Here is a 19,735-nt window from a genome sequence, read left to right as displayed (position 1 = left end):
GCATTTTACTAAAACAATATTTCAAAATAATTATACTTTAGATATAAACTTATACTTATTCCTTCCAAAGTTTTCTGCCACTAGTTTTTAAATCTTTAAAACTTTTTTTCCTTCGTAATTCAGAAAGAATGACTCACTGTGGGTTATTTTTTATCCTGCCACTCAGAAAATCTCTCTTTAGCTGCAAATTAATTACTGTACATCTGAAAGTGTTTAAGAAATTAGGCTTGTGGGAACCTTGTGTCCTTATAGGCTGCCTTAGGGCTCTGAGCTTAACTGAAATTCCACAACTCCCAGCCACTCAATTCATAAGCCAATCACAAAAACCTTAGTTCCAGCAGTTTACTCATTGAGGAGTAGTTATTCTGTGTGCAAGTGGGAGAACTCATGATCTCTCCTTTTCGGGTGAAACTGCATTGGTCAGAATTCATGTCTAGCTGCTGATCTTTTCTGCAGGGCCCTCTCTGCTCCTTCTAATTCGTGATGGATCCTCACTGGAAGCTCTCTGTAAATATTTTCATAACCTGTGTATTCCAGAATACAATATTTTGGTGGTTTTTTTCCCCACATAATACATTCCAATCTTATTGTGATACAATTCATTCTTACATATTCCACATTTTTACAATATCAGCAGTTATAGATGCTGAGCTTGAAGCTGAGCTTGTCAGCTGGTAAAGCTGAGAGTCTGGGTTCAAGACCTGAGTGCTGCACAGCGGGGTGATCTCCTGTTACTTGCCCCAGCTTCCTGCCAACCTAGCAGTTCAAAAACATGCAAATGCAAGTAGATGAATAGGTACCACTACAGGGAGAAAGTAACAGCATTCCAGGCGCCAGTCACGTGATCACGGAAGTGTCTTCAAACAACACTGGCTCACTCAGCTAAGAAACGGAAATGAGCGCGGCCCCCTAGAGTCGGACATGACTAGACAGGAGAAATCTTTACCTTTACAATACTACACTTAATACTTATCTGAAACTTTCTCTTTTTCAGAGCTTAGCAGCTGAAGAATCGGAGTTGCGATTTAGACAATTAACAAAGGAATATCAGGCCCTGCAGAGAGCCTATGCATTACTGCAAGAGCAAACTGGGGGAATAATAGACGCAGAAAGAGAAGCCAAGGTTGGTATTTGCTAAGGTCAACAGAGCTGTTATCCAAATACATTCCCTAAACGTGTGTATGTATCTATCTATTCTCTTATTTATTTATTTATTTATTTATTTATTTCTAATTCATTCGTGCAACATACAGCAAAATTACAAAAGTTTCCATGCAATCAGATAACAATAACACAGACCAATCATTTTGAAGTAATCAAGACTAAGACATGCTAAGAACTTTGTATCTGTCACAGAAAAAAAATGTTATTTAAAAAAATAGAGTAGAGTGGAACAAGAGCTACAAAAGGACTGTTTCGTTAGCACAAAGTAGCAATATGGCTGCTTGCCAAAGAAAAAGAACGGGCTATAAATACTTGAAAGATAACTTGAAATTCAGGAAGTTTGATGAAATCTAAAAACATTGTTAATGAAGCTGCATATTTTCTTTTTAACAGGCACAGGAGCAACTCCAAGCTGAAGTCCAGAGATATAGAGCAAAAATAGAAGATCTTGAAAAAACATTGGCCCAGAAAGGACAGGTAGACATAAAACACATAACATGTTTTTTTTCTCAATTACTTTCCAAGTGACTCACACCTGACCCATCACAAGACCCACCACAAGACCCTCACTTGACACACCCACACCTGACCCATCACAACATCCTGACCTGATGAGACCCTCACCTGACGTGACCTCACCATCACACCATCACAAGACCTCATGGGCGCTCCATCCCTGGATATTTTTTAAGAAGAAACTAGACAGTCACTTGTCTGAAATGGTATAGGTTCTCCTTCTCGAGCAGGGGGCTGGACTAGAAGACCTCTAAGATCCCTTCCAGCTCTATTCTATTCAACTATGACCTACCGACCACACGAAGCCCTTACAAACAGAAGAACACTGAACACTGACATCCCCCAAACTCCGCTGAAGACGTGACCTAGCCTAGTAATGAAATGTTCAGAAACCAACCCACAAGCTCAGAAAACGAATCTTCACCCTCATACTTTCCAAGTTATTAGAATTAGTTTGTTATCTAGGAAAGATACATTTTGCACATATGAATCAAGCATCTGAAAGGGTGCTTGCAAACAACGGGAAATAAATATATAAAAGTGTCTTGCTGTGTGAGCATATACTGTTCATGTCCTTGTATGAATTGCAGCTACTTTGATGCTTCCAATAATAGCCAATAACAATTGTTTCCATTAATTTAGCAAACTTATTGAATTATTTTAGCATTTTTTTTTAATTGTGACTGAAGTTGTGACTGAATCATGGTTGTCAACATGATTCAGTAGATTGGAAACATACTTCAGTCATTTAGTAGATTTAATTTTATCCATGGGTAATTTAAATCTATTTAATTTAACAAAACCAATTAACAAAGCCATATATAAACATTTCTTTATATCTTATTCTTTTTTAAAAAAAAATAGGACTCACATTGGGTAGAAGATAAGCAACTTTTTATTAAGAGGAATCAAGAGCTTTTGGATAAGGTATGTTTACACTTGAATGATTGGAAAAGGGGTTGCCAGTCTTTTTGTGTTGGTGGGCATATTTGGAATTCTGAGAACACCTTGTGGGTATCCTCCCAAAATAGCATTTAAGAATAGCACTTAGACTTATATACCACTTCATAGGGCTTTACAGCCCTCTCTAAGAGGTTTACAAGAGTCAGCATATTGCTCCCAACAATCTGGGTCCGCATTTTACCGACCTCGGAAGGATGGAAGGCTGAAAGAACCTTGAGATGGTCAGGATCAAACTCCAGACTATGGGCAGATACTGCAATACTGCATTCTAACCACTGCACCATCAGGGCTCCTATAAAGTGACTACAAAGGGATGTTTGCCTCCTACATTTCCTGGAATCGTTTCTGCTCTTTAGCTTACTTTGTCTTCTTTCTGGAAGGTGGCCCACTTCCAAACAAAGCACTGAGCTACACTGACCCACAATTTTTGAATAATAGTTCTAAGACTGGGACCCAGAGAGAAGTTGAAATTATTGTGCTTAAGGCAAGTGCTTTGGTTTACAACATGCCAACATGCCAACTTCCCTTTTCTTTTAATTGAAATAATTTGGAAGGGGGCAAGAATTCAAAGTGGTGTTTAAAACTGAAATTTCTGTATATTACTTTGTCCCAGAATCAATTCAACATTCTGACTCCATAATAAGAATCCACTAATTCCCTTGTAATTTTACTAAATGATGATTTACACACACACTGGGTTGGATTAAATTTAGTCATCTTTAGATTAAGCTATTGAAACTTTAATTTCCCATTTAATTTAGAAGGTCTGTTCTAGGCAACAGTCCATTAATTACAAAATTTGAGACTTGAAGAAATAATCAAATTCTAAATAATAATTCAAATTTTTATTGCACCATCAGACCATATGATTAAAAGTATTTTGTGGTAGTATTTTTTTAATATATTTTTGCACAAGGGTTCTTCAGACTGCTCATTTTTCTCAAATGCTAATCTTTATAATATAAATATATGTATAACCATATAAAATTTAAAAATGATGGTGCAGAATCATCAAAAATTATCTTCAAAATTATCCTTTGAAACTTTACTGTCTTAACCAGAAGGAATTTTCCCAAAGTTCTGAATCAGCAAATATGAATACTTTTGTTATTTGCTAAGTTGCTTTTGAGGTATTCTTCCCATTCTTAAAGAGAATTATTATGACTTTTGTAGACTTTATGCCTCCCACAAGAAAAGCTATTGTAAAATTACAATAACTGAATAGCTTGCTTTCTCGGTGATTGAGACTTATAGGAGGGAGCCAAAACAGCAGTGGTCATAAATGTCTAAATGAGTATGTCTTGGAATCATTTCCGCAATTTATATATTTAGATCTTTTTCTAGATAGAAAAATTGGAAATAGAGAACAATCGACTGCAACAGGAGCTACAGGATGCCAGAGATCAGAATGAACTCTTGGAATTTCGAAATCTAGAACTTGAAGTAAGAACTTGATAATTTTACATTGGGGGATCAGAGAACATTTTAAAGGAGCAAACTTAAATGTTTGTGTGTGTGTGTATATGTATATGTCTTGAGTGTTGTTTGATGCATATATACTGTATATATGTCTTGAGTGTTGTTTGATGCACCCTGTCGGCCCAAATATGGGAAGAAGAAATCTTTTGCCTGTATCAGCCCAATCTAGGGCTATCGACAAGCAGCAGTCGCTACTGTGACATCATTTGTGCACTGAATTTTTGGATTGCTAACAAAGAGTTAAAGGGAGACTGGTATAGCTATTTCAAGCTAATTAGCTCTCATCAGCCAACCATACCCTTCTGAGATTCGAAGCTGGGTTGCTTGCACGTGTGTGTGTGTGTGTACACACATACATACACACACACACATACACACACACATATACACACACAATCATATATTAGTCATATTCAGAAAACTGAAATTGGCTCGCATAATCTTTATCTTTTTGGCTGGAGGAATTTAGAGTGTGTCATTGGTACTTGGGTCTCAAAACAGCTGCAATGAAATCTAATGGGGTAAGCCAGTATGGTATAGTGCTTAAGATATTGAATTAGACTAGGAACACTCTAGTTCAATTCACCCCTAGTCATGGGTGATTTTGAGCCAGTCACAGTCTTTCAATCCAAACTAATTTGGACAATTATTTAGTGATAAAAGGAGTGCTATTAGGCTACCTTAAGTTCTTGGAGTCAGGGAGTGCAGATAGGATACAGATTTAACAAATTATGCATGCCCATTCACAAAATAGTTATATAGAGAAATGGGCAAAACATGGGGGAAATAATTTCCAAGTTGAAAAATAAACAGCTCCAACTTGGAACCAAAACTATTGCAAATGTTCTGCTATAGGACAATGGGAAGAGAAAAAGATTGGTCACGCATATCTCCCATTCTAAGTTTAAAGAAAGACAACCCAACCAGGGGGGCATGCCAACACTTAAAGCAACATGGAATGAAATCCCCTAGTTTATCCTAAGCTCAGAGTAAAACCTCAGATAAATAGGGATACAGGATGTTTTGTTCTGAGAAAAAAAAATTCCTAAAACAACCTGGTCAAGCTCAGAAACCTGAAAGGTTCTGAGAACTGCTACAGTGAGAATAGGGATGGCCAATCTTAAAATACCATTCTTATCAGAAGTAAGTGTAACTATAAAGTAAGCAACCTGTTCTAAACCCTAAGTATGGCAGAAATTTTAACCAAAAGAATACTCCTTCTGAATCAACTAGGTTCTGTTCCAAAAGCAAAATACTTTTTAGGGAGAAAAGTCAAACAAACAAAAAGTATTTAATGTTTCACCTTATCTTTTGTTTCAAGGAAAGAGAAAGAAGATCTCCACCTTTTAATCTACAAATCCATCCATTCTCTGATGGTGTAAGTGCTCTACAAATCTACTGTATGAAAGAAGGTGTCAAGGTATGTTAACATGAGGGCACTAAATATAATTATGATTTTTAGTGTGTGACTTCATATATCTTGATAGTTTTCAAAACATGGAGGGAGAGGGAAGAAGGGATCAAATCTGTTCTTCGCCTACAAACATTCAAGATAATATGTTTATAGAAAGCTTGTATATGTAATCTACAATTTTCAATCTCAAGTTAAAACTTAAGTTCCATGCACAAGAGGATTCTTAAAGTACAGATAGTGGGCGTGTTGTGATCCTTCTTTTAATGTGCACTGAAGAGCAAGTTATGTTTTTGCTAACAAAGAATATAGTCTATAATTTTGAAGATTCTAAATTCATTGCAGACAATTCTTGATTCATTGTATATGTGTAAGAATTTGAAGCAGCTTAAGAACTTACACCTACTGATATTGTAATCTATGCATTGTTCAATTCAAAAGGGCCTTCTAGGTAAATCTATAAAAGATTGGACTGTTGGTGTCTTTCTTAGAAGATAGAAGTATGTAATATTCCTTGAAAAAAAAGTGCCAATGGAGAATACAGAGCCATGCCAGAATTCTAATTAACTTTCTATGTTAGGATAGCATTATCTACTCTCAATTGCAGGAAAACATTTGATACCATTCAGAAAGAAAAATGTGATTATCAACAAATATATAGTGTAGACTGAACATTAGATGATATGAATAAGTTAGATGTTTTTGTAGAAGTCTTAGAGTTGCAAAAAAAAATGTTTAAGAATCAGTCTAGATGTTTTTCTTCCTCCTCAATATTAGATTGTCTACACATTATGCATGTCACACAAATAGTTACTTCTTCATTTCTTTTCCTTTGCTGCTACCCCATGTAGATAGCTGTACATTAAAGTCTTCTTCACGCCTTTCCACAATGCTTTGGGATCTTTTCTGCTCCTTCACTTAGGAAATACTAAGTCATTTGTAAATCATCAAGTCCATATCATAAAATAGATACTGCTTATGAAAATCTTTGGTCCTTCTTTTCTGAATTTAAACATCTCTTTTACAGGATGTTAGTATTCCAGACCTTATAAAGCAGTTAGACATCTTGGGTGATAATGGGGTAAGTGATATGGGTAGCTAAGTTCTTATTGTGTGTAGCACCATCTGGAAAATGTGTAGTATTACAGAATAAAAGATCAATCAAAATAAATGAATTTCATTCATTATTCCCCTCATTATTTACTATTTTTATAAATAAAGAGCTTGTCATGTTTGAATTATCTCTTAATGGGCTACTCAGATAGTATTCCATAGTATTTGTGAAACTTTAAAATAAAAAAAATGAAGATCTCAGTGTAATAATAGACTAGAATGAGCTGGCCCAATCTGCTATTTACACATATAACCAGAAGATACCAAGTTGAGAAAGACTAGACTTAATCCCTCTATTTTGTTTTCTAGAATATAACATATATTAACATTTATAAAAATGAGACCTTATTTAAGAAGTCAAATTACTTGGGATGTTACTTTTTAGATTACTTTTTTCCTGAAGCTCAAACTTTTTATGGTTGATTCCAGACTTCATGGTAAAATACATATGCAAACCCCATGCCCACAGCTTTCCATTCATTTGGATGGAAAAAATATATGTTTCTAGCTCTTGATATATGAAAAGCTGTTTCTTCTATTTAAGCAGTGCCTCCATGGGGATAAGCACGTATTTATATTTTAACAACAAACATCAACAGCTTTGGGTTGCAAGGGCTGCAGGAGTAACTTTGAAACCATAACACAGAGTTTTGACTTGATTTTTCTCTCTTTATGCTTTTCATTTTTTGCAATTAATTTTTAGGAGTATTACATCCGTTAAAAACTTAATGGACCAATTCTGTGGCTTAACTTCATGCAAAAAAGCAGCTGAAAATCTCAGTGATCTACTACTGAATTTTGAGTCTTTAATATTTCAGAAAGTCAAAAATGAAATTTGGGAATTGTTCATAGGTTGCTGGTTGGGAATTTCTGTCTAAGCAAATGTGGAAGACTAGGACTTTTTCAGGGTATCAAAATCCCTGCATCAAGAAGAGATGCATCAGAATAAAACTTTCTGATATTGACCAGATGTCTGCATGGAAAACTATTGCTGCTTTCTTAATTTGATTTTCTGCCTCTTGAATTTTCAGAATTTGAGAAATGAAGAGCAAGTGGCTATAATTCAAGCCAGTACTGTATTATCTCTGGCAGAAAAGGTATTTTAAAATTTTGTATCTCATGTATATTATTTAATATGAACCAAAAGGTTAACACATGGTACAGAATTACGAATAGAAGAGAAAAATGCAATTAATGGGAAAATATGCAATCTGTATGTGTGGTGTGAACAAATAAGAATGAAATGTTATCCAAAGTACACCCAAAGTACCTTGTTCAAGTTGGACTCCCACTAAGGCAACCATTTTAATTTGCTTTATTTAACTTTTCCAATTGTCCAAGTCACAGCTTGCTTTAGCCAGTTGGCTCCAGTCCATGTTGATGAAATTAGTATTTAATTATATAGATACATTTCTAGATATAGGAACTCTTTGTCTAGAGAAGCCTTATTATAGAATAATAACAGAGTAAGTAATGATATACTTTAGGTATGCCAGCTAGTTGGGTTTGTCTTTTAAGTAGAGAAATTATGAAAAATAGCATAGCATGAAGCATGCTGTAATAATGTACACTAATCTGTATTTTAAACAGAGGACAGATATCTCTGATGGCTCCAAGTCTGTATATGTTTAAATAATAATACAAACTGGTCAGCATTCAGTAGTATAGCAGCACAAAACAAAATAAATATTTTGGAAAGACAAAAATAGCCACAAAAATGAATAAATGCATACAGTTAGCCTAAGACAGTGGTTCTCAACCTTTTTAATGCCGCGACCCCAACCGGTCGTAAGTCGAGGACTAAACCGGTCGTAAGTCGAGAACTAAACCGGTTGTAAGTCGAGGACTACCCACTGGTCATAAGTCGAGGACTTTCCCTGCCCAGAAGCACCGCACATGCGTGGTTTCGCCCCCTGAGCCGGCCGAGGCGTAGCTGGCAAGCGGCAGAGATGGAGCAGGCCGACCACCAGCTGGCCCAGTCCAAGGGAGGTAAGGCACCCGCCGGAAAAGGGGGAAAAAATGGCAGACAAAAAAATGGCGGACAAAAAAAATGGCAGACAGCCTTGCTTGGCGACCTCCGTGAAATGGTCGATCGACCCCAAATGGGGTCCCGACCCACAGGTTGAGAACCACTGGCCTAAGACTTGCCAAGACTTTGCTTAGAAAATATTTTCAGGTCTGAGACCTAAAAGGTAGTAATGATACACCTCTGATCATGTACAGGACATTCCTCAACTGTAACTAGCCATCATAGATCTGGAGATACGTTTCAATTCCAGGTCAGAGGAAGTAGTCAGATTTCATTTCTCATTTCTCTTCTCCTTGATGATCAACTGACAGCAAGTGGCTATAAGCAACTTCAGTCAAAATTCTACTCTCTGAGTTGACGAAACAGAAAGACAGCACTTTTGGTAATATTATAGTCCTGAAAGTCGAACTGGGACTGGGACTTAATAATGCCTTTTTCCCCCTCCTAGTGGATACAGCAGATTGAGGGGGCTGAAGCAGCTCTGCACCAGAAGATGATGGAATTGGAAAGTGACATGGTAGGAAAGAAAATCTTTTGGGAGTGGGGGCAAGGGCAGTTTTTACTGTATCCTATGCTTATTGTTAGTTGCCTGTTGGAGTTTGCTTTGATTTTGTCTGAGTATTATTATAGATAATCCTCGAGTTACAACTATTTGTTTAGTGACCATTTGGAGTCACAATGGCACTGAAATAAGTGACTTATATGACTGTTTTTTTACACTTACGAGCATTGCAGCATCCCCATGGTCATGTGATCCAAATTTGGGCCCTTGGCAACTGGCATGTATTTATGACAGTTGAACTGTCCCCCAGGTCATGGGATCACCAACTGTAACCTTCCCTTCCAACAAGCGGAGTCAATGGGGGAAGCCAGATTCACTTAATGATTACAGATTCATTTAACAACTGCAGTGATTCACTTAACAATTGTGGCAAAAATGGTCGTAAAATTGGGCAAAGCCCACTTAATAACTGCCTTACTTAGCAATGGAAATTTGGGCTTGGTTGATGTCATAAGTCAAGAATTATCTGTATATATTTTCTTATTTCAATAATAATAAAGGTATTTTTTTTAAACTGTCATTCAATGTAGGAGCAGTTCTGTAAAATAAAAGGTTATCTGGAAGAAGAACTGGACTACAGGAAACAAGCTCTTGATCAAGCCTATATGGTAATTTGAAAGCCAAGGATGGAAACAAAAGTACATTTCAGAATGCAAGTTTGTTGCACTCCAGCGGTAAATGCATGGGCTTGTAGTATGTTCTCATGTGAGTTTAGTTAAAATAAACTCCAAATTAATGTGATTGTTAGATAAGAGAGAAAGAGACATGGTGAAGAAGCTCATCTCACTCTCAGGAGGTTGAGAGTTCAGTCCTAGGCAGCATCAGATGTTTCTCTATCAGGGCACAAAGAGAAAATATGTGCTGCCAACTCCATGTAGGTTTCAGAAAGGGCATCCAGCCAGTAAACGCTCAGCTGTATCCAGTCACTTGGCCCCACCTCGACAGAAGGGTGAGTGAGAGAGAGAGAGAGAGAGAGAGAGAGAGAACTTTCTATGAAATAATGTGTCAGACTACTTTTTGTACTCCTTACATAATTGAGAGCTCCAGTGAATATCTGAATTTCCACTCCCAAAGGCATAGCACTTTGCATGTTAACTTCAACAGGGTGAAGCACTGTCCACACAGAGCTTTATTTACCATTGGAATGCATAGAAAAACCAATGGTATGTCCTGAAAAGGAGGGAGGATAGGTAGTGGGAGTAAAAAAGTTTACTTTCAGATGTCATATGGAGCTATTAGTAATCATCAGATTTGAGGCGTTGAATGTAGTATGCTGCGTTTGAGGGAAATACATAGCATAGTTATTGTCTATTAATTCTAGTTGGTTCTGATTTAAAATACGTACAGAGACAAACAGATAGTTTTGACCAGATTGTATCCCCCTTCCATATTTTTTGTTATGCTATTGCTTAGAGAATCCAGGAGCTTGAGGCTACCCTTTACAATGCTTTGCAACAAGAAACAGTGATAAAGTTTGGAGAACTGCTGAGTGAAAAACAGCAGGAAGAACTTCGAACTGCTGTAGAGAAATTGAGAAGGCAAATGCTGAGAAAAAGCAGAGAATATGACTGTCAGATCCTTCAAGAGAGAATGGAATTGCTTCAACAGGCACATCAGGTGAGGTTCGAGGTATAGAAAAACATTAGGGAGGTTCAGTTTATATATGGATTCCATTGTATTTATTATTGAGATAAAATGTGAGGGAAATGGTTAAATAATTATTAAAGATTGTGGCTCATATTAGAGAGCAATGAACGTGTAAATACAAATTTTAATCAAAAAAATTTTAATCAAGTTTTTTATCAGGCCACATTCCCTCCATGTTAAAGTGAAATCCTTTCACTTAATTATGAAGCCAAGTTTGTCTCTCAGCCTGGACAAGGCTAAAACCCATGCAATTAGATACTTATTTTTCATAGGTGTGAATTTTAGTTTTAAATGAATTTTCTTTAGTCAGACTTCATAAGACATGAGGGTTTTCACTTATTTGATTATTTATGGATATATTCAATTTGTTTCTAGAGGATCCGAGATTTAGAAGATAAAACAGACATCCAGAAGAGGCAGATAAAGGATTTGGAAGAAAAGGTTGGTTGTTTTACATATTTAAAAAAAATCAATACTTTTAAGAATTTCCTATTTTATAACTCTAGGAGCTCCAACTAATTATTTTAGCATAGCCATTTCTCAGTCAACTGTCCTTGAATCAGACTTTTACTATTCAGTTCCAGTAATTTCCAGCAATTTCCAATTTTCATGGCCTTTCTAGCTGTGGATTATAAGAGTATAAAATAACTGGAAGGGATCTGGTTGGAAAATGTTATATTACTATAGTACTATGAATAAATTCTGGTGATTTTTATTTTCTTCTTAGGTATTCTAATCCAGGAGGGCTTTGTAGATGGATGGATGGATGGATGGATGGATGGATGGATGGATGGATGGATGGATTTCATTCTATTACAGTAGAACAAAGCAAAACTTTCCCTTCACCAATACTCTACCACCATTTTCAGAGATGTCATGGGGACCTTTTGATGATCTTTGGAAGAACACAACCAAGGCAAATTATGTGCCCCACTAACCAGAAAGGGTTTTCAATCTCTCTCTGACTGTTGGGTGTCATTTTTCTTCAAATGATATCAGAATCTAATCTCTCTCCTCATTCAGATTCCCTTTAAAATCACACTATAATAATAAAGAAATAACAGAAATCAGATTTTACCCATTATTTTACCGTTATATAAGTTTGAACGTGATAAGAATAATCAGCTTTAAAATAGTTATTATTATACTGTAGTGGTACTATATTCTTTTTTCAATCTGCCCTTTTATTTAATAGACTGTTTTCTCAGAATCAGTCAATAAATGCAGGGGATTTTAGCTAACTAATATTTTATCTTAGTTTAAAATACAAATTAAAATACTGGCATGGTTCATTTATATCATGATGGATGTTGTTTCAAGGAGAAGACTAAACACTGTGATTAAACATAAAAAACTGGAGTTCATAACACAAAAGCTTACTCATGATGCTATCCTTTTGCTAGGTTTTCTTGTTAAAAAAGTTTGATTGCAAAAATATAAATAATTCACCCTAAATTACTAATGTAATCAAAAAGGGAGTTTCAATGAAACTTAGGAAATAGAAATTTAAGGACAAGGATATCTTGTGGGTTGAGTCCTTCCAATGAAGTGACTTGGAATTCCTCTAGGGGGAAAACAGCCACCTGTGGATCAGATGATATCACCAAAACGTAAGCCATTAATATTAGATTAGCACTAAGGAGATTAGCTAGTAGGATAAAGCCTTAAATTTTAGTCCTGTATGATTTCTTAGACCAAGTCTATTGGATTTTATTTCATTTCAAATCATACGCCATATCTATGATAATAAAAAAGGATCTGACCTCTTAAAACTATTTTTTCTTGCAGTTTCTGTTTCTGTTCTTGTTCTTCTCTCTTGCCTTTATTCTTTGGCCTTGATGTCAATGTGCCTCTTGAAAGGTAAGGCTGATTCTTTCTTTCCTTTTTGATACCAGAATATTCTTTTCCAATTCAGTTCCAAAGTAGCATAGTTATTATGTGAATATATGAACTCACATTAGAGACGGCAATGGAAGGATAAACTGAGCAACTGTTAAATATTTCACAAAGTTCTATTGCTTTTTACATATTACACAGAGAGCAAAAGTTCTGCAAAAGCTATCAAAGCAAATTTCAGCCACCTAGTAAGTAAAATTCAAGTATGTGTTTGTACGTACACATAAGACTTATATATATATATATTGACAAGTTATAAAGCTAAAAATTCGACTCTTGGGTAAATCCATGATAAAACCAATAAATATCGATCACCAAGAGGAAAGTAATAAATAGTAAAAAATTTAATGAGCCGAGCTTTCGTTGGGCCCACCCAACATCATCAGGGCTTTAAAAGTAGTCACTGGGAAAGAGCTTTTATAAGATGTTATAAAAGTGCCACACACAGAATTCACTCCACCCCTGAAGTTAATGAGAACACTTACGGTAAAATACGGAGGAGGTATGGAAAAACATCATGCATTGATGTAGGTAATGCATCTAGGATACAACACGAACAGCTGGGTCCGGTGACACGTTCCAGAAGCCGGATGCAGGCTGTTAACATCTTATAAAAGCTCTTTCCCAGTGGCTACTTTTAAAGCCCTGATGATGTTGGGTGGGCCCAACGAAAGCTCGGCTCATTAAATTTTTTACTATTTATTACTTTCCTCTTGGTGATCGATATTTATTGGTTTTATCATATATATATATATATATATATATATATATATATATATNACACACACACACACACACCTAAAAATCTAAAACATTGTTTATTTTTAATGTAATACATAATGGAATGTTTTCTTTCTCAATGAAATTGTCTGTATGAATATGTGTATATTTGGTGTATGGTGTGTACATGTGCATATATTATTATTTTTCCTCACACAAGTTATTTGTAAGTTATATTTTCAAACACAAAACTGTAATTTGTAGTAATCAATTTATTGTCATACCGTAGTATAGTTTTTTAAGTACCTCATTGTATTTAATGATTTCCTATTGTTATAGAATAAAAGCATGAGAGCAGTGTATTTCAACATGATAAAAAGTTAAATATGCTGAACACAATAAACCCCAGAGAAGTGTTCAGATTTGGGTCAAAATTATATATATATATATGACTAATAATTAAAGTAATTACTAGTCATATATATATATGTGTGTGTGTGTGTGTGTGTGTTTTCTGGGGTTTTCGCGGGTGTTTGTATGTAGGTCTTTGGTTATTCGGGTTTTCTCCCGCGTAGAATTGGAAGTGTCTTGGCGACGTTTCGACGAAGTCACATTCGTCATCTGCAGGCTGGTGTTTTCAGCTTCGTGCTTCTAGGAGTAATGTGAGATTGCAGCTTTGATCACAGAGCTTAGTGAGTGACTTTGGTAGCTCTGCAACCCTATATTAAATTGGGTAGCAGCTCCAGGATATGTATCCTTGAGCTTTCAAGAGCAAAGTTTGTATAAATGCAATAATCGGTTTTTAAAGAATAAATGAGAACTTATTTTAATCCAATATAAGGTCCTCTAGAGTTCATGGAACTTGCAGGGTAATTAAATTTCACTAATGCAGATTCCTTCAACAGTGCTTTTTTTTTTCATTTTTCAGACTGATCAACAACCCAGAAAAGTCCTGAGAGGGCAGATGCTTCCAAACCCACAAAAAGTACACTGTTTACAACTACTTTAAAACAAGGCAACATTCTGCAATCAAGACCACTCCCACCATGCAGCTTAAAGCCATTATTCAAGATTTGTTACTTAACAGTTCCTGTCTAAAGCTACAATATCAGCTGCACTTAAAGGAATTCTGTGAGGAAGAAGAGAATATCCCAGCAGCATACATCACTAAGATTATTTCTTTAAAAAAAAATCAGCAAGATTGAGTAAAAGTATGTCAGGCAAGGAACCAAAGTGACTACAGACTATCAATCCCTGCTGTGCAGGGGTATTATTTTAAACATAAAACATCAACTTCCCATGAAAGTCTTCAATAATTGAGGGGACAAAGTATTTAGAGTTCTAAGAGGACCATTACAATAATATCCATTTGAAAAAAAATTGGCTTTCTTAATACAGGGACACTTTTTTTCTGTTTTTAAACTCAGGAACAATGACAGCTGCAATGTGAACAAAAAAACTCTTATTTTTGTTTCAAACTGGGTGGACAACAGGATTGATATAATTGACATTAACCTACTGCTGCCTGCTGGATCAAGGATGATCAGGCCTAGTGAGAGTGGCTGACAGTGCTTGTGAGGACCAATGCTGTCGTCTTATGAAAACCCTCCATGAAGAACTGTGTGCTAGAAATGTATGTTACGTCAAATGAAAAATTCTTCCAAGAATGCCACACTAATTTAACTAGCTGCTTAATATCTATTCAGGAACTGGGATAGAAGGGTAAGAAACAATGGCATTTGAGAAGAAGCAAACACCTTTAGTGAGACTTCAGCTTCACAAAATTTCTTCTTTTAATTCATTCAGCAGTTAATGTGTTTAATGAAATAAGCCTTTTGTTTTCCCTCATCATGTTTCTTTTCTTCACTGGCTGCAAGAATCGTAAGGAGGACTTCTACATCTCTTGATTAGCAAGCCTGCACAGTAAAAATGCAAATTTATTTTGTGAGAATAGGTCTGAAAGTAGCATTAAGGTCTACAGTACCCTAATGCAGCATTTCTTTTCTAGGTGACGAGGTATTACATTCAGTTTTGACGGTTTTTCTTATGGAAGTATTTCTTGGTCATGCACATGGTCCTCTGAAATCATTGACTTGTATTTGGAAAAAAATCCCATTTACTAATCCCATGCATTCAGGGCAAGGGGATCAGGGCACTTAAAACAGCAGGAGAGGTTAGTGGAGATTAGTATCCCACCACTATTGCTCCCAAAAATCCTTACTGTCCAATTTTTCCATTTGTACTTTCCTCTTAGGCTACCACATCTGGACTGTAAAAATCCAAACGACCAATCAAATGGCAACAAAGTGTCTTCTGCATCTCTTTGCTTGAATTTTTTTTTAATCTGCAGCCCAGATATGGTAGACATGTTTATTCCCCCTATAGATCGCCCAACAAGGGTTGGACGGTCACCCATGAACCTGTATAATTTAATTACATTTAAAAATAAAAGAAAGAATCTTACTTTTCTTCTGGATGTTTGTTCCTGAACTCATATCAATAATAATAGCATCCATCTTTATAAGTGTACTTTAGCTTAGCACTCAAAATCGGTCTGAAGTCATCTAGCGAAATCTCTTCCAATCCGAGATTGCAAGGCTGAACATTTTGAGCATCTACTGCTTGCTCATCATCATGCCTGATTTGATACCCAAGTACATTAATTAGCCCTATATTCACCCATACCTGGCTTCATATCTGCTCTTTAAAAATCCATCCTTTCCTAGCACTTGTTTGGGTCACAGGTAGTTTGGTGGACTTTGCCTCTGGGAATTCATTAGAGGGTCAGGCAAACCTTGAAGATATTTATCTAAGGGACCCTCAGGATCTTTCAGATACTTTAGATTTTAAGTTAATGAGACAGGGCACACAATTAGTATTTAGCCATCCAGAAAAAATATTGTTATTTATCACACAATTATGGTAATAGCAGACAACTGGACTACTCAATGGAATCTCTTGGTCTGTTCTTTCTCAAGTACAGTTCTGAGTTGAGTCTATGTAATCAGTTTTGTTCTATCAACCAAAGAACATATCAGGTTGGTTTCTAAAATCTGCTTCTAAAATTCCAAAGGAGGCAAGGATTCAGCCCTTATAGTCAACCAGTTGGTACACTGAAGATTTTGATATGTATTGCATGTCTCAAAGTATATACTTAATATACTTTGATAAATTTACATCATATAATTCCAAAATCTTACTTAGATCCAAACTATATCTCTCTTTGAACTTGTCCCTTCCTTTTAGATTTTCATTGAATAGGACTACTACAACTAAAAATATAATAAAGAGAAAAGAGGTACATGTCAAACTTTGAATTGCTTAATGATAAGTTACTTTTTGGCCTCCAACTTCAAGAACATTCTTCCACATGTACCAGTCTGCTCTGGACCTAAACATGCAACTAAAGCTTGCTGGGAAATGTCCAGGCATGAAATTGTCCTTGTTAGATGAAAATGCATTGTAGGTTGCACACAGCACACAAGCATACAGTAGTACTGAAAAGCAAAATATCTTCTTTTACTGATCTTGTTCCTTGAGGATTCTCTAATATTATCTGTTTCTGCGTTTATTATAATATACCTTGCAGAATATGATTAGGTTTCCAAAGAGCAACTCTATATGAAACAGTTTAATGTAATTTATTTATATAACTTATTCAGCAAAATTGATGATATTCCCCCCGAACCCCAATTTTTTTCTATCTAGTGACTGACGTTTTTCATCTGCCGTTTGCTCTCCATTGTCATATGATTCCAGTAAAAAAAAATTAAATACTTATTTTCATTTCTTTTTTATAATTCCCTAGTCTTTGTCAGGGGAATCCCAGAAGCTACGGATGAAATTCATGACGACTGATATCTATACGAAACTGAGAGTTTATGGAGATAGGCATAGTAGTATGCTATTTGCCACCTGTACCATTTAGTATATGATTTGGGGTCCTAATTGCTAGTTATCATATTATTGCTGTATTTTTGCTGCCAAGGAGGACAGCAAACTGGTGAAGCTGCCTGTTACTGCCTGGAGGACCATAAGGACATGGACTTGATATAGTAGTTGTTACTGTGGTCCATCTACCGGGAAGTAGAGGAAAGTGAACCAAGTAAACTTATCCATGTAGCAATAGCAATAGCACTTAGACTTATATACCTTTGTGGTTCTAAAATAATTGAGGAAGAAATATTCAGTGTGCAGGGTATTTCCTGTTTTGTAAGAGAATGTTATAGATCACCTCAGTCCAGATACTGGCAACTACAACACACTGAAAAGATATATACACAGTGAATTCTTATGACAGTCTAAATCAGTGCTTCTCAAACTTGCTGGTTGGGAAATTCTGGGAGTTGAAGTCCACACAGCTTAAAGTTGCCAAGTTTGAGAAACACTGGTTTAGAATTTTCCCTCTCTAGCATTAGTGCAGTATAAAACTGAAATAAAAAAAATAAAAAAAAGATGTATACACACAAACACAGAGACAAAGACATACACACACAATGTGATATTTAAAAGAAGAAACATTCAACAGCTATATAACACCTTCCATGAAACTTAGAATGTAGCAATATGATTTCTTTATATCACTGGGACTTTGAGCTACAGCTACCATTTCTTAAATGTCTTGGTTTTCTTATAGGATTGGGTCATAAATAAATACCCAGCTCTATGTTTCAATTGTGTTTTCAACATGCAAATTTGCCTTGTGTGACCACTAACCTGTTTTCACTGATGGAAGTGATTCTTCTTAAAAGGACCATGTCAACATGCAATTGCATCCAAATATAAACATATAACTTTATTAGGTAATAATGGCTGATATCACTGATATATTTGCTCTTGTATATGCCCACCCATGTAAATCTTCTATTCTGCAAATATCATCATCAGATACAATACAGTACATAATTTGCCTTTGTCATTTGACTTCCTCTGTATGGAGTGACTGAGAATTCATCCTTTTAACAGTTCGGAAAAATAGGTCTTTCAGTTTTGGGCAAGAGAGTTGCTTTGATAGCATATGACTTGTTGTCTTTTGTCACACTTGTCCCTTGTTGTGTCTTCCTATTCCCATGGAATTTAATTTCAATTGCTCCTCCATCCTTTGAAAAGTATCACTTAAGGAAATGCTAAGGAGCAGTCTTAGCATGCTGAAGGAACTACAATCTTCTCAGCTCTGCCTTTAGTATTGCAATATGTTCTTTGTAAATGCATGTTCAGCCCACTTTCTCTGATATGTACAACCAGATTTTTGATTAAAGCTGTGGAGGAGGATAGTTAAACCCCAGCTCCATACATGAAGGTTTACTATGGAGAACATTCAGGAGGGGCTTTTTCCCCCTTCTGCTCAGTGAAACCCAATCTGTGCCTAATATCCACCTCTTGACACTGACTCTCAAACTCTCCACAAGTCAACATTAGTTCCCTTATATACATATGTATGTCAATACATTCATATTTTTGTGTACATTATATATATATATTTCTGTGTACATAGTAGGATGCTTTTACCTCTTATAAAACTATACTTCCATTTCCAAGAAGGAGTTTGTGGGATGAAAAGGGTGTTTCAGAGGCAGGAAGCTTCTGGGAAAGGTGAAGGTGAATTCGCAGTTTCATCCTAATGAAAGTGGCCCTATAGCACCAGCTAGCACAGGAAGTCATTGTATGTGTGTACAGTTAATCCTACAAGCATTTGTAACCCACCAGACCCCGCTGGTCAGGCCCACTGGAAGGATCTCCCTGCTGAATTTTTCCTAAAATAAAGCCAGATGGATTAAGCCATCACAACTGGCTCCTTGTGTTTTCAATTTGACATTTCACTGACAACTCCGCAGTATTTTTTTTTTCCAGCATCAACACCATGTGGCTTCCATTGACGTCACTATTGAGGAAGATGTCTCAAATTAGCCTTTTGAAATGAAAGGAGGTGTGTGCATTTGAGTGGCAAATACCCAGTAAAAAAGCCTCACATGCAACTCAGCAGTATTACTTTTCACAACACTTACAATACCACACTTTCCCTTTTTGACATATGGAAAGGTAACGCAGCATAGTTTTCTTGCAAGTGTGGTAACATTTCCATTTTCTCAAGGGCAGTCAGCCACCTGGAAATCAATTGCTCTGGTGAACCAACAAAGTATTTTCCTCTGTTATTTTCTATTTGGACTATGCTAACTGACCCCTTTTTATCTCTCTGAATTTAAATTCAGGAAAGTGCTAATCTATTTGATTGCAA

General features: G+C 36.1%; 1 protein-coding gene across 2 annotated transcripts in view; it reads left to right on the top strand.

Annotated features, from left to right (window-relative positions):
* Positions 1-12,723, top strand: part of LOC107295525 (janus kinase and microtubule-interacting protein 2) — a 36,332-nt gene extending 23,609 nt beyond the window's left edge. Inside the window, exons 9-20 of one of the 2 annotated variants that reach the window (XM_029285866.1) lie at positions 995-1,123; positions 1,558-1,641; positions 2,545-2,607; positions 3,988-4,086; positions 5,444-5,542; positions 6,561-6,614; positions 7,678-7,743; positions 9,124-9,192; positions 9,768-9,845; positions 10,651-10,854; positions 11,260-11,325; positions 12,673-12,723. In XM_029285866.1, coding sequence (XP_029141699.1) covers positions 995-1,123; positions 1,558-1,641; positions 2,545-2,607; positions 3,988-4,086; positions 5,444-5,542; positions 6,561-6,614; positions 7,678-7,743; positions 9,124-9,192; positions 9,768-9,845; positions 10,651-10,854; positions 11,260-11,325; positions 12,673-12,723 — 1,062 coding nt within the window. The remainder of the gene's footprint in view (positions 1-994; positions 1,124-1,557; positions 1,642-2,544; positions 2,608-3,987; positions 4,087-5,443; positions 5,543-6,560; positions 6,615-7,677; positions 7,744-9,123; positions 9,193-9,767; positions 9,846-10,650; positions 10,855-11,259; positions 11,326-12,672) is intronic. The other variant, XM_029285867.1, reaches the window with a different exon arrangement.
* The last annotated feature ends 7,012 nt before the right edge of the window (positions 12,724-19,735 follow it).

The sequence above is a fragment of the Protobothrops mucrosquamatus genome, unplaced genomic scaffold (assembly GCF_001527695.2).
Source record: "Protobothrops mucrosquamatus isolate PMUCROS unplaced genomic scaffold, P.Mucros_1.0 scaffold2373, whole genome shotgun sequence".
Lineage (NCBI taxonomy): Eukaryota > Metazoa > Chordata > Lepidosauria > Squamata > Viperidae > Protobothrops > Protobothrops mucrosquamatus.
This window is presented reverse-complemented; position numbering and strand designations above follow the sequence as displayed.